The sequence below is a fragment of the Schistocerca nitens genome, chromosome 5, assembly GCF_023898315.1.
Source record: "Schistocerca nitens isolate TAMUIC-IGC-003100 chromosome 5, iqSchNite1.1, whole genome shotgun sequence".
Lineage (NCBI taxonomy): Eukaryota > Metazoa > Arthropoda > Insecta > Orthoptera > Acrididae > Schistocerca > Schistocerca nitens.
Genome location: NC_064618.1, coordinates 356,355,715 through 356,380,514, shown reverse-complemented (window position 1 = coordinate 356,380,514; position 24,800 = coordinate 356,355,715). Strand labels below are relative to the sequence as shown.

The 24,800-nt window shown below is 38.2% G+C and overlaps 2 protein-coding genes across 3 annotated transcripts in view; one reads left to right on the top strand and one right to left on the bottom strand.

The window, feature by feature from the left end:
* The window catches only part of LOC126260178 (DNA polymerase eta), a 210,439-nt gene extending 198,683 nt beyond the window's left edge, over positions 1-11,756 (bottom strand). The window contains exon 1 of the mRNA XM_049957441.1: positions 11,392-11,756. Coding sequence (XP_049813398.1) covers positions 11,392-11,519 — 128 coding nt within the window. The 5' untranslated portion in view covers positions 11,520-11,756. The remainder of the gene's footprint in view (positions 1-11,391) is intronic.
* Positions 11,757-11,970: 214 nt separating this feature from the next.
* The window catches only part of LOC126260099 (nuclear transcription factor Y subunit beta), a 104,418-nt gene continuing 91,588 nt past the window's right edge, over positions 11,971-24,800 (top strand). Inside the window, exon 1 of one of the 2 annotated variants that reach the window (XM_049957331.1) lies at positions 11,971-12,213. In XM_049957331.1, coding sequence (XP_049813288.1) covers positions 12,123-12,213 — 91 coding nt within the window. In that variant the 5' untranslated portion in view covers positions 11,971-12,122. The remainder of the gene's footprint in view (positions 12,214-24,800) is intronic. The other variant, XM_049957332.1, reaches the window with a different exon arrangement.

Here is a 24,800-nt window from a genome sequence, read left to right as displayed (position 1 = left end):
GCCGATACCCCAGGAGCAACAGTGTCCCTAATTTGCTGGGAAGTGGCGGTGCGGTCCCCTACGGCACTGCGTAGGATCCTACGGTCTTGGCGTGCATCCGTGCGTCGCTGCGGTCCGGTCCCAGGTCGACAGGCACGTGCACCTTCCGCTGACCACTGGTGACAACATCGATGTACTGTGGAGACCTCACGCCCCACGTGTTGAGCAATTCGGCGGTACATCCACCCGGCCTCCCGCATGCCCACTATACGCCCTCGCTCAAAGTCCGTCAACTGCACATACGGTTCACGTCCACGCTGTCGCGGCATGCTACCAGTGTTAAAGACTGCGATGGAGCTCCGTATGTCACGGCAAACTGGCTGACACTGACGGCGGCGGTGCACAAATGCTGCGCAGCTAGCGCCATTCGACGGCCAACACCGCGGTTCCTGGTGTGTCCACTGTGCAGTGCGTGTGATCATTGCTTGTACAGCCCTCTCGCAGTGTCCGGAGCAAGTATGGTGGGTCTGACACACCGGTGTCAATGTGTTCTTTTTTCCATTTCCAGGAGTGTATATATATATATATATATATATATATATATATATATATATATATATCTAAAAAGAAAGATGATGAGACTTACCAAACAAAAGCGCTGGCAGGTCGATAGACACACAAACAAACACAAATATACACACAAAATACTAGCTTTCGCAACCAACGGTTGCTTCGTCAGGAAAGAGGGAAGGAGAGGGAAAGATGAAAGGATGTGGGTTTTAAGGGAGAGGGTAAGGAGTCATTCCAATCCCGGGAGCGGAAAGACTTACCTTAGGGGGAAAAAAGGACAGGTATACACTCGCACACACACACATATCCATCCACACATACAGACACAAGCAGACATATCTGCTTGTGTCTGTATGTGTGGATGGATATGTGTGTGTGTGCGAGTGTATACCTGTCCTTTTTTCCCCCTAAGGTAAGTCTTTCCGCTCCCGGGATTGGAATGACTCCTTACCCTCTCCCTTAAAACCCACATCCTTTCATCTTTCCCTCTCCTTCCCTCTTTCCTGACGAAGCAACCGTTGGTTGCGAAAGCTAGTATTTTGTGTGTATATTTGTGTTTGTTTGTGTGTCTATCGACCTGCCAGCGCTTTTGTTTGGTAAGTCTCATCATCTTTCTTTTTAGATATATTTTTTCCACGTGGAATGTTTCCCTCTGTTTTATATATATATATATATATATATATATATATATATATATATATATATATATATATATATATATATATATTTCTTTAGTTACATAGAAAATATAGCAAAAACATTTGTAAATTATAATGATTCCTGGTATTTTAATTTAACACTATCTGTCACTTAGTTACTTGTGGAACTGCACTACAGCAATGGGTAATAGCTACAGTGTGTTGCAGTGCAACCTCATCCATGACAAGGTGATGGGCTTCATTCCACAGGTTGTCTATAACCATCTGCAGTTGGCTGGCACCAACAGAGCTGTTGTGATTGTTGACTCTGAACACTCGTCTTCTTTCTCTGCAGTAGCATACCAAGCATCTAGGCCATGCACAGTGGAAAAAATCAGTGTGCTGACCTCCTTCCTCTGAATGTCCGTTCCTCTGTGCGGTACTTTACTTGGTGGAGAAGTTGGTTGTAAATGCAGTGGTCAGATATAGGATTGTAGCTTGATAGCTGTGTTGTAAGTCCCAGTTGGCTGAATCCATTCTTCATGGCATATTCGACTGGTGGTGGAGATACAGTGTTCAAGATCGATAAACTTCTTCTTCAACATTCTGTATTATCTCCTGATGTATGGAGTCAACATTTCTGGCTCCCATAATCTGCTGTATCTTACTCTTACCACCTGGTGTATGAGAGGGGCCATGGTGATCTTCCAGAACTGCCATAGGGACTACATTTGGGAGTCAGTCACACTCTTTTATCTTATTCTTTTTTGCTGCATTTCTTCAATGCGCTGGCATCGGCTGAAGAATTACTCTGTTGTCATTTCCCCATGATGTTGGGCCCTGTTTTTCAATTGTTCTTCCACAAAGTGGACTTGCTGTCAATTGTCACCAATATTTCCTTCAGTTCAGTCTCTAATTTGTCGCAATTACTGAGCTTCCCTTCATTGTTCTGAAACCACTGCTGTGCTGTGCTATCCAAGTAAGTGTCTCTAGAAAACAGTGATGCTTGGGGCAGCTGACTTATTGCTGTTTCGGAATCCATTGGTCTCCTGAATATGCGGAGAAAAGGTCTATTGCTTGTACTCCGTTTCCTGTCCATGTAGGTGATGGCTTTTTTACATTCCCTATTTGAAGCCACAGCAACACAGATGTTTTGAATTAACTGGCATCTGCACCAAACAATGTCACATTGTAACCACAACCAAGTCCAAATACAAAAGCAGGATCACCAATGAATACAACACTTAGCACTGAAAGCATATTCTTTACAAGTAACACCCAACAGACAGAGCAGAACAACTGCCTCCTGAAAGGAGGATTGAGCCATTTATACAAGCACTAAATATTCCAGAATATCCAAACACAAAAATTTCAAGGACCTTCTATAGACGACATATACAAACTACGAAATAATTACCAGTGATCAGATTTGAACTGGCAATTTACATCATGCCAACTTGAGATGTTAACTGCAACTCCATATTGCATGCAGCACAACTTGTGGCAGTATATTGCCTAGATAGGTTACATAATAATGGTGACAATGTATTTACTGCTGTGAAGAACTCAATAATAACCTAGTTATTACAGATTCTGAATACAAAATAATTTGAGTTAAGGTAACCATCCAATGCAGGTCAATCATGTATCTCACAACAAGCCTCAGTAAATGCAATGACACAACACAACACAGAAAACTTGGAAAATATCACTCAGAAATTTCCTTATCATTCTGTTGTAATAAGGGAGACCAATATGTCATCTGTAGAGAGTTATGCAATTAAAACTTTTTCCAATGACAAAGATTTGTGCAATTAATCCTGGATTCCTTTTCTGAAAATTACTTCTTGTACAAAACTGACTCACCAAGTGGAGGAAAAAAAAAAGATTTTCCATATGCAGGCTTTCGGATCCGGTAGCTCCTTCTTCCAGCAGAAGAACTGAGGGGGAAGGAAGGGCAGTGAAGGATAAGGACTGGAGAGGTTTATAAAAAGGGGCAGAGTTCAGAAAAGTCACCGAGAGCCCCGCATCAGGGGAGACTGACCCTCCTCCCCCCCCTTTTCCTAAACCTTTCCTGGTCTTTTCCTTCAGCCCCCCCTCCTTCCCCTTCCTGCCCAAAGAAGGAGCGACCGGCTGTGAAAGCTTGCACATGTAAAACCTTTTTTTATATGTATGTTCTCCTGCCACTGCTTGGTGAGTAGATCTTTTATTCATCCAGTTACATCACGCAGTCAAAAATTGATTGTTTTCATAGTTATACTATAACTGGATAGATAAAAATCTACTCAGCAAATGGCAGCACAAGAAAACACAGATAAAGGATATGGAAATGTTCAAGCTTTTGGAGCCAGTCGCTCCTTCTTTTGGCAGAAGCATTGAAGGGAATGGAAGATGGATGAAGGAAAGCAACTGGCAAGGTTCAGGAAATGGGGAGAGAGCTGGCAAAGTCACCTGGAACCCCTGGTCATGGGAGACTTACCGGACAGAATGAGAAGGAAAGCTACTTAAGAAGAGGTAATGAGTGGGGAAAAAAAGAGGCAAGAGATTCTTACAAGAAAACTAGAATATGATAGGAAACAATTACAAGAATAAATCGCAGTTGGGGAAGTCCTCCAACCAATTATTAAATTTTCAACATCAGTTACTTCTCATACAACATTCGAGAAGCAATTCAACACCAAAAGGTAACCCTTAATGTGAAGAAAATGAACTACAAGCAATTAGAGAAGACGAATCAAAGCCAAGTTCTCCATCTTGTACTGGGTGGAAAGTGTTACAAAATGTACAAAGCACAAAACTTTCATGAATATGTTTTGAACAACACTTAAACTGGAAAAACCATGCAATTAATCTCTCCCAGAAGCTCAGTTAATCTCTCCCAGAAGCTCAGTTCTACTTGTTTTGCTCTGAAAATTACTTGTAAAGTTGCTCCATATATGGTGCTAGAATGGCTTATTTTAGTTATTTCATATCTCTTGCAGCTTATGGAGCAGTGTTCTGGGGTAAAATTAATAGTTGATTAAATGAAATTTTTACATGACATAAGAGGGCTACTCGAATCTTGTCACATAGCTTGGCTAAGGCGCATTGCATGACCCCATTAAAAAGTTGTGTTGGCTTACTGTTCCCTCCTTGTACACATACAATGTGTGTTGATGACAGCTCCTAGACTTGGTGTCTTGCTAACCAACTCTGATTACCACACTTACAATACTGACAACCCACTCATGTCCACATATAAGAAGTTAGAACAATCTGCACTCAATGACACGTGAGCCAATTTAGTGCCAGTCTTTGTAATGCACTGCTGACATACACAAACTGGTTGGAGATGGAAACAGCTTTTAGATCAGAGTTAAAATCATTTCTTATTGAAAAGTGTTTTTACAATGTAAATGCATAAGTTAGTTTATAAGATTACTATGCCCTCATTCATTAGTGGGTTCTTTGATTCTGTTAACTGATGCACCATTGGTGCTGTATTTGTCTTTGCAAAGAATGTTTCTGTTTCCTCTGTTTCAGATGCAGTGTGACACACCTCTAATGAGAAAGGATCTGGTGATAACCTAATTATGATGGCTACAGTATCGGCAGGTTTTTGTTTGCTCATGCACTAAACCCTTTAGCAGTGCTATGTAATGCACCCTTGTGTTTTATTTTTTGAGGGGTACCTATATCAATGATTGACTAATTGTGCATTTTGTACTTTTCTGCAGTGTAATGCAACTTGTTCATGTGTTTTCACTTTTTTAGTGGTGTTTTTATTTTCAAAATTCCTTGCTCATTTATTTACTTATTCTGCATGTTGCACCCACAATGATGAATTCTGTGATGCCCCTTTCAGTCATGTACTGAGTGAGTTGGTTGCTCGAGTCTTAATGTACTGGGCTCACATTCAGGACAGGAGGACTGGGGTTTGTTCCCCATCCAGCCAGCCTGACTTGGGTTTCCCATGGCTTCCCCTAGTCACCAAGTTGAATGTCGTGATGGTTCCTTTGATTAGGCCATGGTTGAATTCCTGCCCTATCCTCACCTTATCCTATCCTATTTCGTTAATGTTTTTATTTATATATATTTTCTGTGCACTTCTGACACGTCCAATAGTACTGTACAAAATGATCTATGGATGCATAAATACATAAATATAAATAATAAATCAGAGCAGTCAACATCAAAAATTCACCTTCAGCGTTAGAGATAAGGACAAAAGTACAGGACACATTTCAGACAAGTATATGTTGAGCAAAGTTTTTAGGGATGGATAAGTTCCATGATGGTTCAAAAACCACATTAAAACATTCGCAGATATAAGTGCTGGAAAATGCCTCCTTGACAAACAAAAGCTGATGGAACCCAATATCAGTGTAAGGGGAGCAGCAACAGAAGTATTCATTAAATTCAAAAGTAAAGTTTTGTTCTTATTTAAAGTCAATAAACAGATTAAAATCACCAATTCAGTTACTGTACTTAGTAAAGCTGACTGGTAGAGGGTCAAAACACTGAATCTGGACTTCACTGTGAAAAAGTCTAACATTGTTCCTCCTTTCAATCATCACACAATCACTAAAATTGCAGATGCTGAGGTAAGTGACAACTGAATATAAAATCAAGTGAAATCATTCAACAGAGGAAAGGCATCTGGGCCAGATGAAATTCTATGTAGATTATGTTTAAGAACTTGCTCCCCTTCTAATAACAACCTGTCGTAGATTGTGAGGCAAAGATTGGAAAGATCTCTATTTTCACAAAGAGTCATTCAATAGATCCACATTATAGGACCATATCACTAAAATCAATTCGTTGTAGAAATAGAGAACATACATTATGCTTACATATTATGACCACCCTGGAGAAAGAAAATACCAAAAAACATGGATTCAGTAAACAGAGATGATATGAACTTCACCTCTCTCTGTTTGTCCGTGGGATTCAAAGTACTACATGCAATGTTGTCCAAGTTCAAGTTGTTATCCTTCTGTCTTCACAGAGTTTATGGCCATCATTTCCTTAGTCGACCTGTGTGTCTCCTTTCTTTTGGAATGCAGTTCATGATTTTCTTGGGTAATCTATCCATATATTGTTTCCATTATCTCTGTATTCAGTTATCTGCTCATGTACATTCAGCTCATTTTAAACAACCCTATTATATATTAATGGATAGATAGCTACTTACCATAAAGATAACACACAAAGTTGCAGACAGGCACAATTAAAAGGCCTTCACACATAAGCTTTTGGCCACAACATTCACCAGAAAAAGAAAGAGAACCGAAGACCACTCATTCTCACAAGAAGCACACCTCAGCACACATGACCTCCAATATCATACACCAGTTGTGCTCCAATCATTACACAGCTTTTTATATTGGTATGACTACTAACCAGTTGTCCACCAGGATGAATGACCACCAACAAACTGTGATCAAGAACAAAGTTGATCACCATGTGGCACAACACGCAGCTGAACACATAACATGCTTGATTTTAACAGCTGCTTCACTACTTGAGCGATATGGATTATCCCCTCCAAACTGAACTGCAAAGATGGGACTTATTTTTACAGCACATTCTCCATTCCCCTAAATATCCTGGCTCCAACCTACAGTAACATACTCTCCCCATACCTTCCACTCCCTCTGTCCTATTACCTCCTCCTCTTTCTTGTCTCCCACCCTCTTTGTGTGCCGCCCTCTGGTAACACACTTGCCTATCTTTCCCTGCTCCTCTCCTCTTTTGGTCCATTTTCCCTACCACTCTGCCCCACAACCTCCCGACATTTTGTCTGTTGGCAATCTAGTCCCTGCACACACTGCCGGAAATCGTTGCTCTCTCTCCCCACCTGTACATTGGTATCCCTTCCCTTTTCCCAGCACCTGTAGACTGCTGCTTGCATTCCACATGACAGTTGCATTCTAGTCCGAGCTGCCGCACATAGTGGTTGTGTGTGCGGGGGTGGAGGGAGGGGGTGCTTGTTCATGTGAATGAAAGGTATATGTTTCTCATTATTTTTCTTTTTCTGATGAAGGCTGTGCCTGAAAACTTATGTGTACATGTCAATTGTGCCTGTTTGCAACTTGGAATGTCTTTACAATAAATAGCAAACTATCTTTTCCTACATTGTCGATATTTCAACCAGGGTTTTCCATTGTTCCATTCCATATTAAACCTCTTCTTGTGCAACTCTTTACTCTCCTCAAGAATCTTATCACTGTTGCTGGTATTTTGCTGCCATCTTTCTGTTTGTTTATCCAACTCTCACTTGCACACAACAGTAATTGTACTGCCATAGTTTTATAAACTGTAATATTTGTATCTTTTTAGGTTTGCAATAAAGTGTTCTGTTTATTGCCCACATATTGCTTGAAATTTGTGCAGCTTTTTACCCATATCATCTTGCTATCTCAAGGGCCTAAATGTTAAATGTAACTTCAAGTAACTTTAGACGTACTCCAAAGGAGTATTATATGACTGTTAACATTAACAATTTACACAGCCTGATCAAAGAAATGAAGCACACAGAAGGGGATGAGGACAAGAACTGAAACTTCATGGGTTGAGAAGGGGTGTGATGTAATTTCACGATTACAAAATCAAGTAAAATATATAAAGAATCTAGGAGTATACTTATCAGTATGACATTGCACCCCTTCTGGTCTGGATGTATGCTGTGATTCAGTTGGGGAAAGGTGTCTAGCCCATAACTGTTGTAACTGGTCCTTGGTATCCGGGATAATGGCACTGGAAGGGAGTTGTTGTCTGAGTTGATCTCACACATATTTTATTGGGGGACACATCTGGAGAGCTCATTGGCTACAAGGGAGAGACACATACCACGTTTGCACAAGTGTTGTCCTACTGAAATAAGGTGCCCTGAGACTGTCTCATGAGCCGTAACACATGAGGATTCAGGACATCCATGACATGAAGTCATTCTCAATGGTTCCCCCTACCATGATGCCAGGAACAGCAATAACACCACTGTGCCCCTCAAAAACACTGGAAGAATGGAACTTCTTCCAATGTCACCGACGCACTCGCTGGTAATGGTCACCCGGGGCAGGGCACAACTGTGATTCACCACTGAAGACAATGTAACACCGTTCATAAGCAGTCTATACTTCCATGTCATGGCACTATCCCAAATGCTTAGTTTGTGTTGTGTCATCTACAACCTAGCATGGGACAGTAAGTCCCTACTCAAGCAGCTTCTAGTTTCCATTCAGATGTGCATGATGACACACAATGTTGCAGAGAACTCATTACCTGTTTTCCAATGACAGACACAGATGTCAAGGGTTTCTTCGCGCAAAATACAGTGATCCTTCCTTAGGGTGATCAGATCTGGTTAACCACAAATTTGATGAGGAATCGGCCTGCCCTCATATTCCCATTTAGTCCAACATCAAGCCACTGTTACAACCAAATGCCCCACAAATCTGGATATTTCATAGTTTGACCAAACAGCCAATGGAGACCCACAATGCGGCCATTTTCAATTTCTGTCTGAGGCTGATTACACTTTCTCACCATAAGTATGCATCATTTCCATGTCCTTCACAGCGGTCACTCAATGTTAGATGCTGTTCACATCCCTTATATACCCTATCAAGTGTGGTAACAACACTAAATACGAACACTTGTGGCCTTTCTACCTGTAACAGAGAAATACAACTCTAATCATTTACAAACCGTCTCATGATTTGAAGTTACATTGACATAAGACCATGTCTTCTGGATGCTTCACTTTTTTTGTCAGCCATCGTACATAAACGATCTAGTGGGCAATGTAGGAAGCTCTGTGGTTCTCTTTGTGAGTGATGCTATTGTGTACTCAAAAGTTGTGTCACTAGAAAAATGTAGTGTACCATACTGCAGAAACACTTGCAGAGAATCAACAATTGGTGCAAAAACTTGCAGTTGACTGTCAGCGGAAATAAATACACTGTGCTGCCACTAAATAGTCAAGGAGAATGACTGCTGTTCAATTGCCCTATTGGCAATAAACTATTGGAAACATTTAACGACTGTAAAATAGCTAGGTGTAACAGTCCTCGACCACCTAAAGTGGAATGACCTTATTGAAGTCATTGTCTAAATGGGTGATGCACTCATTCAACTGATTCTTGAGTACTGCTTGTCAGTCCAAGGCAGTAAGCATATTTCGTCATGGGCTCCCTCCGAAGGTGTGAAATATTATGGAGCTGCTTGTCAAAGCCCAGTGGCAGAAGGGACATGAGATGCCATGTGCATCAGCAGGGCGGGGGGATCCTGAGAATTCTAGGTATGAGGAGCATGACAGTGCCATAAGAAGCATCTGATAAATTAAGGTAGAGTGGTGTGGGTGGAGCACTTTCGTTTCCTCTCAGTGGTTTAACTGCAGTTTATAAACATCAATAATTTATATGGAATACTATTCATATAATTAATACGCTTTGAAATATCAAGTATTTTAAAATATGTGTTGTATAAAACTCAGTAAAATCGAATTCTAATGTAAGGTTAAAAACACAGAATTGCGAGGAATTTTACGAAACTCCCAAAATTCCATGAGATTTCCCTGACTTTTCCATGCAAAAGGTAGTTCCCTGAGAATTCAAGGTTTTCCAGATGAATTGTCACCCTGATCACAGAAAAGTTAACCATTAAATTTCTGAGAGCATGTATTTCAGAAGAGTCAGGCAACATCATAACACTTCCTCTCATACACAAGTAATGGAATGATCACAAAGGGAAAAATCAGATAAATTAGTAACTGACAGTTGTTCTTCCAAAGTATTCCTATAAACTTAAACAGGAAAGAAGAGAAATGATACTGGTACCATATGTAACCTCTGCCATACACTGCATGGTGGCTTGCAGAAAATACACATAGATATACAACTAAAACTCTCAGAGCTGTACAACAAGTCAAGGTATACACCAACAAAAGACAAGTAAATTATAAAAACTTATTCAGTATACTGTATAAACAGTGAAGTATCAATATACAGCTCTTCATCCTAGATCATATTTGTGCTAATATCAACTAAATGTAGGCTAACCTAGTAAATTACCCCATTACTTTGGAAAAAATGGTGCTGCATCCTTAGTAATATTAGACAATAAGTGATTATCATTTATTGGTAGTTGAATATTTACTTGATTACATTAGCACTTTCAAAGGAAATGATTACCTACATCAGTAACAACCTCTACAACGAACACTGCTATTTGCCATGATCTAACTGAATTTTTCAAGTCTTTACTCAAGGTAATCCAATACTTTTTAATGCGCCTTTATAGTTTACTTTTAAAATGGCAAGACTTCCCAGGATCTTGTTATATGTTGGATGACAGCATGTTTAATATCTTTGTACATGAATACATAATTGTAAAGTGAACCCCGAGCAGGGAACCAAAGCCTTAAATTATTTTTGTGCCTTTTACTGGCAGATTAACTGAAGCCTTCGATACTGCTTCACTAAACTAAAACTGTCAATTTTCAACATAAACTAGGCCTCAAGCTGCAGTACAGATCAGTACTTCATAAGAATTAAGATTTTGTAATCACATTTATTGGCTTCACCATCTTGCAACCAGTCACCTTTCAACCTAACCTACAGCTTGTGCTACACTACAATCAATCTGTCAACACAACATACATTCTCATAAGATAATATAGGGACAACATATATTGTTGGTGTCCTGTTCCATTCCCGCACATGCATGTATGACATCACACACCACATCAGTACATCATCTGAGGAAAATAACATCTGGTATCAGTGTTTTCAGTTATACAATATCACAGTTCAGCTAAAACTTGATTTTTATATCAGTAACAAAAACCATTAAGGTGTAGACGTGATGAGAAATAAGTCCAAGTAATATTAAAGTGGTTAAAAAGCGCTGTTTATAAAGTGTGGCTATCTGCACAAAAATTTTAACGGTCACTTCTGCTGAGTCCTTTAAGTAAGGTATGTTGTCACAGAAAACAATCCCAATGAAAATATACAAAATATTCTTGTCAACAAAGCGACATATAGTTGTAAAATATGCTGTACGAACGTCGTTATCGGCTACTAGTTACAGCTGGCGTTATGCACCATATTAACTATTGTTGTTGCAAATATCTATAGCGTTCCTGTCAATGCCTCTGAAAATGGTAATCAAAAGAGAAAATGTGTTCTAACTGAAAAGTATTACCTTTTTCATGCAAACTTACCCCCCTCCTTGCCATTGGTTATATTGTACAACAGCCATGGGTTTTCCTTTTAAGGCTGGATTTAATCGAGTTTCAACTTGACAGTAAAAACAATCCATATCAACTAAAACAACAATACGGTCGCACATTTTTAAGATTTCCTCCGACGAATTTATATTCTTCTTTCCAAAAATCAAAACTTATCTTATTGACGGGCATTACATAACCGCAAAATATTCCATCTCAGAAACATAAATTCGCAATTAAATACGGTTTTTAGAAAAATGAGAACACCACATGTAAAGACATGACCCGTAATACGGAAAATAGGTAGAGATCGGCATAAAAAAATTGCTGCTAAACAAAACTACCCGCGCTTTGATAGCTTACAAAATATCTACTGTCAATAACCAGTCCAACCAACATGATAACATGAGGAAGTGTTTTGTCAGCTTGTTCGAATTCTTCTGCTTAAAACCCCGCAATAGGAATTAACAATATTCAAGAGTTTTACTAAGTGTTTAACAGAACTGACCGAAAGTTTTGTATATTTTTTAATCTAGTGTTTGCAAAATACATCGGCGACTTTTGTTTGTTCTACGCAAAGATATTAGATGTTGTTGTTCGTCAAAACATAAATAGTGTTCTAATCTAGGAGTCTGTTGTCTTGATATTAAAGTGCTGAGTGTATAGCGTGTACTGTGTGAAGAAGACTTAATTTACTACTGCTGCGAAGTGATACAGCAGGGGTAATGGATACAAGTGAAAGCGGAGATGATTTGGGAAATAATTTCCTTGCCGTGGAAACTCAAAATTTCATGGTTCACGGCGAAGAACTGGACGGTGAATATTATATATTCTAATGGAATAAGGGTTGCTGTATGTTTGATTAGTTATTTTCTTTAATAGTTAACAGCAAGTCTTGTAAAATATAAGTTGTGAAAATTTAATATAGGTATTTTCATATGTTCGCTGGCTGTGTTTGTGAATACTGTTAAAGTCATCCGTATCCTTGTATGCTTGAATTGTTTGTGTAACAGATTTCATATTCTAAAAGCAATCGACTACCATAAAAAAATCTGCATTTATGCTTTTGTTTGATTTGCTTGACATTAAATTGCCTTAAGTGAGTAGCTATGGATTCCAAAGTAGACGAAGCTCCTCTATGTTGAAAGAAGTAGACATAGATTTTTTTCGTAAAGTGCAGCACAGTAAGATAACTTAGTTATGAAATATTATATAATTTCATTACTAATACGAATTAAAATCAAAATAGGAATAAATCCCTGTACAGATACTCTTCAGTGGAATGGAATTTTTTCAACAAGAAATTTATTAAACTGCTCCATTCAACTCGTAATAAATTTTGTTTCTGTACTCGTGGTAAACCTTTACTCCTTACTGGGATTGTTGTAGGTCCCAATATTGAACCATGCTTTATATTACTTTCTGATAAAGAGAAATATCCGTTAATTATTATTCTCATGTCAGAGACATACATAGGTGTACCGGTACAGTTAACATTTCATATAGTCTTTGACCAAAATTTGTCCTCTTCCAGTCCATTTTTCTGTCACTTGATGGAGGTCTTCTGCAGCACAGCAGACTGGACACAATTGACACTGAAGCATGTGCTGGACAGTATGGAATTCTCTGCAGTCATAGTTAATATGAAACTTCCTGGCAGATTAAAACTGTGTGCTGGACCGAGACTCAAACTCGGGACCTTTGCATTTTGCGGGCAAGTGCTCTACCAACTGAGCTACCCAAGCACGACTCACGCCCCGTCCTCACAACTTTACTTCTGCCAGTACCTCGCCTCCTACCTTCCAAACTTTACAGAAGCTCTCCTGCGAACCTTGCAGAACTAGCACTTCTGAAAGAAAGGATATAATTAATATTGTTTTCTGTACTGTAACTCCATCTTGGCAGATTAAAACTTGATCTACCCACTCCTGATCCTCAGCTTATTCAAAGATTTCCAGGTCCTCCATTCCTTGTCATGTCCTGGAGGCAATGTTTCTGAAACTGTTTTCCATTCAGAGGGAAGGGAAGTCTTATCCCTGCACCCCAGCATTTGAACTCTGTTACGAAGTATGTTTGATGTACTAAGGAAACTCTTCCTGGACTTCAGTCACTGCGAATGAGGTTTAAGCCCATACACATGATGAGTTTGGGTTTGGTCCCCTTTCTTTTGTTCCTTATTTGCCCCAATTTCTCTTCAAATGGGAGGTGCTACCATTTTCTGCCGCGCGGTAAATCCATTAGACATGAGCAGATTTCAAACAACCTGTTGTAATTCTGCAGGTATCATCGAGAGCTACGTCTGCCTGTTCGGCATGTGATGAATTATACCGAACTGATCAAACATACTCTGTGGAGGAATAGGTTAATTCAAGTGCAAATGTTTGGATGGTTTCAGGTTGCCTGCCCTACCGTGGGAAGTACGGAAGCGTGCGATCCTGCCTGTCTGCTTTGACCCATGGCGTCACAAATATGGCGGAAACGACCATAAACCACGATTCCAACATGGCGCATATAAAGTCGTTACGTACACATTATGAGGACAAAAATACATCGAAAAACACACACACTTTCCACAAAAAGCCTAATGACACTAACGGGACAAGCGCGGGAAATTGGGTATTTTTGGGTGTCGGCAAAAAACCGACATCACAAAACTTCCCAAATACCACTAAACACAGTATCATCTGGAATCGGACACTTCCCTTGACCTATATAGCTCAACAGCAGCTCCCGATCCCATAAATTAGGATCAAACACTTCCCTTGGCCTATATAGCTCAAAAACATCTCCCGATGCCAACACCAACACACACAGCCACACATTGGGATCGAACACTTCCCTTGACCAGCGCACTGTTAATTTTATGCGTCATATCCATTCCTGAACAAAAACAACAACTGATTAATTTTACACCGAACAACACTAAATTAACCTTCACACAAAATCGTTAACTCACTGAAACGAATTCCATTACAAACACAGCTGACACTCGAACAATTCTGGATAATGAGCAAAAGTAAACTTAGCCCATTACACCACACAAACAAAAACCCTGAACATACCACAAGAGAGCACAACAAACCACAACACGTCGACATCTATAAACACGCCACACTCACAAACCAAATTCCGCGCTGTCATGACATCACACACGACAACACCCTTACGTCACGGGTGAAAGCAGACGCGTGGGATCAGACACTTCTGTCAACCCCTACTGTGATCCGAGCAATTTTCTTAACAGATTGTAACTGGTGGAAACTTTCAACTTGTGATTCATGCCATCTCTCTTGAAAGTAAGAGATCTGTCCAGCATCACTCGTAGGTAATTTGAAGTGTAGCAAATGTTATAACTCTACTCCTGACTATACTATGATCAACTTATAAGTAGCTTCCATGTTTCTCAAATGAAAAGCACACATTTGAGGCTTTGAAATGTTTGGTTTAAGTTGTGCTGTAGTATCTTGATAGATCTTGAAGGGCATTTGTGAGAATGTTCTCCACTGATTCAAAGTCTGAGTGGCAAGACTGAGGTCACCACAATGCAGGAAACTCCTGTTGTAGGGGGCTGTAGTTTGGTCATTTGTATACAGGTTGAATAGGATTGTGACAGACACACTTCCTTTGGGAAGACCATTTCTCTGTTGTCTCCATTGATTGCACTGCCATTGAAAGGCAATGAAGAACCTGTGGTTTTGAAGAATTGCTACTGTGAACTTCATTAGGCTAAAATCCATACTCATATTGTATACCTTGCCTAGCACTAGCTGGTAGTTGACAGCGATATAGGCTGCTGATAAGTCGACAAATACTGCCCCTGTCATCTTAAGAGCTTCAGGCCCATCTTCTGCGAACTGTTTAAGATTCAGCAGTTGTCCAGTGCAGCTTTTACCAGGATGAAATCTGGCTTGTTGAGGTAATAGCATGGAGTTGACTATAGCTAGGTGGTGATTAAAGAGCATTATTTCCAGCTGTTTGTATAGATGACAAAGTAATGAAATGGTCCAAAACTCTCTGGATTGTTCCCTTCTTTACTAGGTGTCAGCAAAACAATCACTTGGTTCTTCTGCCATATCTTCGGGATTTGACATTTGCTCACAGAAGTATTAGAGAGTTGCAGAATCCATTTCTTTGTTATTTTAAAGTGCTTAATTGCTTTGTTTGTATATCATCTAAGCCAGCTCATTTTCCATTCTTACTTTGTTTAATAGCTTTATCTAATTCTTCCCTGCTGAATGATGTTGTAGGCAGATTGCTCTCTTTTCTTTGCAGTATTGTCTTTTTTTGTGGGTTGCCTTCTTGTTCAGCAATAACTGATGTACTATTTTATTGGCTGTAATGACATAGTCTACAGCTGTTGTAGATGGATCATTACTTAAGTGTTTCGGGAGTCTCCAAGCTGAATGGCTGTCTCTCTTTCGATCCACGTTTTCTGTGGTTTTAATCCATTGATTCCTTTTTGTCTTTATCAAAGAAGTGATGAATTTGTTCCCTCCATCCACAGTTGCTTGACTGAAAGGATCTTCTTCAAATAAGTTCCTGTGTTCTGTGAGTATGGTGGCTTGGTCTGATGTAAGCCCAGGAATGTAAGATCTTACACGACTGCGAGGAATTGACATTCCCTAACAGCTCTTTACAGCAGTGATGAAGGTGTCAGTGTTCTGGTGCTGGTTCTGTAGAAATCACTTCGAAGTCGAACAATTCAGTAAATCTTAATTAGTCTGGTTCTCTAAAATTAAACCTTCTTCAAAAAGGTATTTTACGAGATCTATCAGCAGAAAATATTTCACATATTATTGTTCTATGCTGTGATTGGGTATTGGGGAAACAACAGATTTTACTTGTTGTTGGCTGATACTGTTGCTACTAAATATGAGGTAGGGTTTATAGCCTCGCTTCCACTTGCTGCTGTTGAATGATGCTGGTAATTTTGCATCATGAATTAAATGCGACTCATTTAATTCTGCCCATTCTTGTACTGCTGGCCTGTTCTCATCTTCATGATTGTAGCCCTGAACATTGCTATCACTGTTGAAATCACCAGTCACAATCTGCACTCTTTTATTATGAAAATTGGATGATTAATTTATAATAAATTCAGCACTGGGTGGTTTGAAAAGGGATGAAATGGTACAATTGGCTGTTTCTAAATGCTGTGGATAGGATCTGAATGTCCAGATGAATAAAAATAGCACTTCAATATTTGTTATGCGGTCTTTCAATGGTGAGGTGCATTATGTTTATTTTTGATGTGTGCATGTTGCATCTTCCATGTCTCTTGTACATACAGTACCTTCCACTGCTGTTGACTGCGCAGATCTTGGAGCAGTTCTTTGGATGCTGTTAATCCTTCTATGTTAACAGAAATAATGGGGAACTGTGGCCTTGAAAGCTCAGATTTGGATGTTTCTGGTGTGAAAGGATGAGCCATCAGATTTTTCATTTTCTGACGTTTCCAAAGATACACCCTATTGCTTTACTTTATACCTTCCTTGGCCTGATCATATGCCAATCGCAGTCTTCAAGGAGGCTCCTTTCTTGTACTCCAGTATCTGTAATGGAAATGAGTGCGGTAGTAAACTATCTGTAACGATAATAGGTAGGCCTATTATGGAAATGAGTGTGGTAGTAAACTAGCTGACAAAACTTTTTACTCTCTCTCTCTCTCTCTCTCTCTCTCTCTCTCTCTCTCTCTCTCTCCTCCTCTCTCTCCCCCTCCCTCTCCCCCCCCCTCTCTCTCTTTGTGTGTGCGTGTGTGTGTGTAACACCACATATAATCCATATAACATACATCTATCTTCCTACAATGTTATTAGTATCCCATAAAAGAAGTCCATCACTCAGTATTGTATAGACACAAGGAAAACAAACTGATTTCTTCATTATTTGAAGAACCTGCAGCTGTAATCATGTAACAGATGCAAGGCACTTTATTATGGCGGTGTGCACACAAGAAGGTGGATGGCGGGGTGAAGCACATTTACAAACAGCCATGCAATGCTTCAACTCAGTGTCATTCTTCCACATCAGTATGTAGCACGCTATTTAGTGTATGCGTAGGATGTTTAATGTTGAGGAGTTTTTGAATTTTTTCATTCTTTGGCCTGTAATATCTATTTTAGGGGACCAGATAAAAATTTGACTATTACACACTCAATAGACCTTTATGATATCAAACTTCAGTATAAATTACAAATATGAGTAAAAAATATATTTCTTAATATATGCAATATCTGGACCCATGGAATAAAGTATATGAATTATACAATTTAAACAGATGAAGAAACTTGTGAAATTAAAATAATGGATGATCATTCATTGAAACAGTGCTCTGCTGAAAGCTTCAGCAGGCTAGCAGACAGCATCTGAAAGTCTGTACAGACCCACAGACAAGCCTGTAAAAGTCTGTGTGTCTTCCCCCTTCCACCACCATTTGTTCAGCCACACTCAAGTTACTGAGCTCTTGAAGTATGTGGTTTAACAATGGAGCCTGTGTTCTACTGGTGTTCTTATTAATGAAGCATGCCATAAAAGTGTGTGAAATTAAATACTTAAATTTCACCATCTTTTTGGCCAATCTGACTTGCGCATCCTTTTAAGAAACAAAAGAAGCCTGCAACAAAAAGTCTGAGAGAAATATCGTTTGATCATTATTCTGAAAATAAAAGCCTTTTTGTTGATACAATCCCACGAAAGTCATTTTGCCCATCATGTTACTCTAAGATATTTGTCATGAACAAAGAAAGGTATTGTGGTAGTTAAGATAAAGAATTTTGTGACTCATCAGAAATTACAGAAAAAGAGGATTTAGCTTGTGAAATCCAAAGTGTTTCTCCTGCTAGAAAATTTGAAAACTAAATGAAGAAAGACCTTTCCCATTGAATGCAAAAATTGAGAAAGTGGCAACTATTGTCAAAAAGAACTGGGAAGTTTCTTTTAAAAAGGAATGTTGTATTAAACCACATTGAAGCTCTAAAAATTCTCCAACTGAATGATAGAAAAGCTAAAAGCTAAATGTCATATTTCAAACAAAGATGGCAAAGATAAGATTATCAGTCTACTACTAAATTCTTGGAGTCAAGCAAAAGAATTTAATGTGTCAGAATGTTTGGTTAAATTAACAAGGCAATTAGTGAAAGAAATGGGAATTTTACCTACATTACAAAAGGAAAAGTGCACCTAATTTCATAGGTGAAAACACAATTGAAAAGGTTATTAGGTTTTATGAAGATGATAATAACCAGCAGTTTATGCCTGGCAAAAATTATCATGTTTCTGTTAAAGAAAATGGTACTAAGGTTCAGAGACAAAAAGGTTAATATTGTGCAATTTAAATGCATTATTCATTGAATTCAAAAAATAAAATCCTGATGTTAAAATAGGAAGGTCGAAATTTTGCGACTTGAGGCCGAAATTTTGTGTTGTTGCTGGGGCATCTGCCAACCATAATATTTGCATCTGTTTGTACCACTGAATGTAAAGTACTTGACAGGTGGGGCCAGTCTTGGAGTTAAGTATAAAGACCTTTCAGAAGTTCTGCTTTGCAGTACTGACAATTACAATTGTATGATCATGGGAAAATGTCAAGACTGTCCAGGCAGACAAGCTTTACTTGACATATGTGAAGAATCGGAAGGAGATGATTTGTTGCCTGTCAATAGAAAATAGAAATGGTGACAATTACAAAACCATGAAAAGGATTTTGTGAAGTGTTGGTAGCTAACCTTGGAAAACTGAAAATGCATCATTTTGTGCCAAAGCTCACGGCAAATTTCTGAAAGTTGATGAATGCTTTAGTTCTTGCTTACTTTTCTGAAAACTATTCCTTTTTTGCTCAAGTTGAAGTACAGGGATACCACTGGGTAAACAGACAGGCCACAGTTCACCCATTTGTGTTCTATCATAAAGATCAAGTGTGCACTTTTCAATTGCAATTAACAAACTAGGTCTTTATGAACAGTACCACCGTTCCATAAACAAACTTCTCTGCTTCTCTGATGGTGCTGCAAGCCATTTTTACACACACACACACACACACACACACACACACACACACACACACACACACACTCTCGTTCACAAAGAAGTCTATGGACTTTATGCAGAATGGCATGGGAAAAATGTGTGTTTTGGTGTCTGGGGTACAACAAAGCGAGCTGTCTTAAAGGCTAGTCTTCAGCGGACCTATGAGAACTGGGTCTTGGCATCTCAATAAATCTTTAAATTCTGTAAAGAATAGGTAAAAAGGATTAGCTGTGTTTGTGTAAAATGTGAAGAAATAAAAGAACTCTACACAAAAGTCTTGGAAGGAGGATTCAACACTTGTCAGAATATCAATGGCCTCTGATCTTTTCATTGTTTTATATCTCAGTCACACAACTTGCTCAAGTGTAAGATCACATCAACATCCCCAGGTAGTGGTCGCTTGTGTTTATGGCCAACAGTGACGGATTACCGAAGTTGATAATATTGATTTTCAAAACCAAGATGTGCATGTTTCATTTTACCACCCGTCAGGACCAAGAACCTCGTTTAAAAAAGTTGAAAAGGATCAAGTCTGAATGCCTGTTAAAAATGTACTGAGGGAGCTGTCTCGCCTGGAATTTACAACTGCAGCTGGGTGAATTTTTATCTGTTGTTCAGTGAACAATGTAGTAAAAATAAATAATGTGAGAACAAGAAAATGTAATTTGTTGGCTTATTTTTTCACAAAAGTGATCATAGATATGTTTAAATTCGGTAACTGATACATTTTATCTGTTAGTCCAGATACTAAGACATGTGTTTTTAACTCACTTCGGTAATTTTTTGTGACTTTCCATTGAATCTCAAAGTTGAAATTTATACTGAAGTTTGACATCATAAAGGTCTATTAAGTGTGTAATTTTCAAATTTTTATCTGGTCCCCTGACAAAGATATTGCAGGAAAAAAATGGAAAAATTCAAAAAAATCTGTTCCTTTTTTTTGTAAAAAAATGTTTTTTTGTAACTGTAAGCTTCTCACCATTGATACTTTATGAGAAGTAACTATAATGTATATTGTAATAGCACAGAACATTAAGGCTTAGAAATTACTCCTTCTTTGGAAAAATACTGTTCAAAAATTGTCTTTTTTAAATTTGCAACCAAAAACTTTGAGCTATTTAAAATATATTAAGGAAATCATTCAGCTAGGTGATCATGGTTTTAATTTATAGTACAGTGTGTGCTGAGCTAAATGCTTCTTATTTGAAAGGTCTGGGGCAAACCATTACCAAATAATTTAAAAAATTGCAGATGATTCTGAATGCGAAAGAATGCTTGCGACCTGAAAGAAAAATGGCCATTGTATCTAAATGATAACTGATAAAAAAATTTTAAAAATATTTTTGAGTCCCTCAAAAATGAGGGAATTCACCCAGTGAATATCAATTTTTTGAGATGTCCAAATAACCAGTGCTTGGACCATTTGGTATGGATTGACCAGTTATTAAAATTTTAATGATAATCAATTTTTAAGTCCAATACATATTCTTTTAGCAAAAGAAAAAGTAATTTGTTATTGTGATACCTATATACCTATATAATTTGCAAAAAATGTAGTATTTACGTTGTTAAACCAGTCTGGTCATGGACTCTCCTTGATATTTATTGATATCATCTCCATGATCAGGACCAAGAACAACAGGTCTTAAGACATTCTCAGATGGGCAGTATTCTCAAAGCTTGACCCCAACCAGATTTTATTTGTAAGTGGTCTAGAGGTTTCTGCAGGACCATTACAGACATTGCTAAAATTTTGTGGAAAAATTCACACATTCCCAATGAACATGGGTAAAGTTTTACTTTTGTCAATATAGTGCTTAGAGAACTGCAGTCATTTGTTTGACCCCACAGTACAACTATAAAAAATGCACCCCCAAAATCGTCAGCAACTTTGAGACATATCATCACCAGCAGTTTTTTTAAAGAAACAGATCTATACCATCGTGTAAAACTTTTTGGGCTCTCTTAAGCATAAAAAGATTTCTTGGGCAATTTTCATAAGGATAATTATAAGCAAAGTCGGGCAAAAAAAAAGATGCTTGGAAAAAAGGCGACAATTAGCTTTTTATGTCTTTAAGTAATTGCAGGATAAACCTGAGACTTTGCATGTAATAACTTTCCAATACAAGGTTTTACAAAATAAAACTTCATTCTCGTGCTGCTTTCCATTAGTTTACAAATTGAGGGGAAAGTTAACAATTTTTGTAAAAATGTCAAAAATTGCTATTTTTAGCTCACTTTTACGAAAAGTCTTCTGAACTCTTTTAAACAATTTTAATTAGAAAGGCAGTCTTCTAAACACCTAAAAAAATAGCTTTGGTTTTGCAATGTGAGCACATAGGTGCTAAAAAACTAAAAGGTGGAGGTGCATTTAAAATGCACCCATATTTTGCTGGTACTAAGTTTAAATCTGACATCTTTTATTATGTTCTGCAATTGTTAAGTAATTCCTGGGGATGGTAATATCAAAAGTCTTAATGACTAAAAAATGAGATCGAGACAGAATAACTCGATAAACTGCAGAAAAATGGTGTCTTTCGTCATGACTTATCATGACATACTTCAGTCTATTTTTCTTCTGTGATAAATACAGAATCAAACAGATTATTAACATCAAAATTTAACTGTGCAACACCAAGATACTGGCCCTGATGATGACAGTAAAATTGTTGTGTTACAGTTGCAACACACATGGTATAAACAGCCTTCAAGTTTTACATCAGTGTCACATTGTGTATGTTTTGGAGATGTTCATAGCAGTGATATAATTTTCCTCATGACATTCTACACCAAGTTAATGAAACCTGCACTTTCACTTGGGAACCTGTCTTAAAGAAACCCATCAGTGGCTGCTGTTGCACAGCTATCAGGCATGGCCCTTATGGGGATGGTGAAGCTGGTTTTCTGGCTTTAAAAGAAACCAATAGTGGTTAAGCCACCATGGACCATAGCTACCCATTTACAGTTTTCACCACTTTACGTAAATCACAGAATATGCTGTACTTTAGAGAGCCCATAGCATTGCACATTAAGACACACTAAAAATTCTCTATATCGTGAACCCTTTCCAAAAAAAAAAAAGGTCAGGCAGGTTGCTATGAACTTTCCAAATCTTACAGTGTGACAATGGTGTAAAACCTGAAGAGGTGTGTGTGTGTGTGTGTGTGTGTGTGTGTGTGTGTGTGTGTGTGTGTGTGTGTGTGTGTTGCTTTGAATTATCCGTATGAAAATTGCTCAAGAAATTGTTTTTATTATTTTGCATAAGAGAGCACAAAAACTTGTGCAAGATGGTGTAGCTTTGTTTCTTTAAGGAAATTTTTTTTTTGAAAACTCAGGGGTGCACTTTTGATAGTTGTGCTGTGGGGTCAAACAAATGACTAAAAATATCTACGGAAGTGGCGAAAATAAAAATTTATCAATGTGTATTGGGAACGTATGAATATTTGCACAAAATTCCAACAAAATCTGTGATGGTCATGTGGGAACTTTTTACGAAATTAGACCACGAATTAACCATATAAGTTGTTTTGGCTGTTGCCGTCTTCAGGTCTGTTGCAGATAGTATAATGGTATTGCGACAATCTTAGTTCAATTATCTGAAGCTAAATCTACAAATAGCCAGGAATACATGACTAATAAAAAATATTAGCATGACTAACAGCCATGTGTACCAGCTATTATACCATAAAATATTCTAAGCATCAATGTCAATATCTACATAACTAGGTACATAGTAAGTGCTGGTGGTTGGCGGGGGTGTGTCCTTGAATTTCTCCAAATAACTAGCCAGTAGAGGGCACTAAACATAGGTTACAGGACTAATCAATATTGCAAATTCAGTAGGCAAAATGAGATACACACAGTCATTGATTAAAATTATTGCGTATGGCAAGGTGAGCCTCTTACAATAAAACATAAAGTGACATACAATATGTGAAAATAAAATCCATACTTAAAATCCATGTAAAACATGTAAAAGGTGACAATAGAAAGCTTGTATATGGCAAAATAAACAACACATCATTGAGTAACAATCAGAGTGAAAGATCTTAATCTAACATCCAACCTATTATTAGAAATCTTTCAGCATTGCAAAACAATTAAATATAACCATAAGTCGAAGATTATTAATGAGACAAAGACCATTTAATGAAAAGTCTCGATAGTCAATAACACATTTGGAGTGGAATTTAGGTGGCTCTGCCTTGGCCTCTCTAAAGGGAGTTTTTTGTTTTCCTGTGGCAGAGCTTACTGAAGGACACCCAATCTCCTCACCATTGGTGGTTGGTGTATGTGCCTACACACCAAGCTGCTGCAGTGTGCAACACTGCTCAAACTAGTAAATTTCTGAATACATCACAATAAGCATTCAAATGAAACTCACCCTGTTCGTCCAGCAATAATCCTGACTGCCTTTTTATAGTCCGTAAATTTCCCCCTCCTCCAATAGGTTCAATAATTGAGACGTCTAGTATTAAAATTGGCCAAGTCACCAAAGGCATATTTTTGAGTATGGATGAAAAACCTCCAAAGACAAAATGATGCTCAGACTTTTATCTTTCATAGTTACATCCTTAATTGTTCAATGTTTTAGCTACATTGTTTTATGAAATCTGATTAATAATGAACCAACATTTTTTGGTTAATTTAAGTTGTGACTTGGCCATTTTTGTTGGAATTTTATCTAATTTTACTGTTTCTTTTCTTTTTCTGTTTTTTTCTCAAATAAAACAGTAGTATTTTTAAATTACAAAATCTTGTGAAAAAAGCTATTGAATGAATAGTTTGTATTTCACTTCAACCCCGAACACAACAAAAAGAAAATAATCTGCAAATAATCAAGAATGGTAATAGAATCATTACTATAACACACCGTTAACATGTACTGACAAGGGAACCTCCCCATCGCACTCCCCTCAGATTTAGTTATAAGTTGGCACAGGGATAGGCCTTGAAAAACTGAACGCAGATCAATCGAGAAAACAGGAAGAAGTTGTGTGGAACTATGAAAAAAATAAGCAACATATACAAACTGAGTAGTCCATGTGCAAGATAGGCAACATAAAGGAGAGTGTGAGCTGACGAGCGCCGTGGTCCCGTGATTAGCGTGAGCAGCTGCGGAACGAGAGGTCCTTGGTTCAAATCTTCTCTCGGGTGAAAATTTTAATTTTTTATTTTCAGATAATTATCAAAGTTCAGGCACTCACACATAATCAACTTCGCTCTCCAAAATTCCAGGACATGTTCAGATTTGCTTGGACATATACAGAATTTGACGGTCTACGCACGGAAACATTTGAAAACGTAAAAAACATACGTTTTGACAGAGCACAGGGAAAACTGTGCGACTCTGAAACTGTTGCATTCATTTGTTGCAG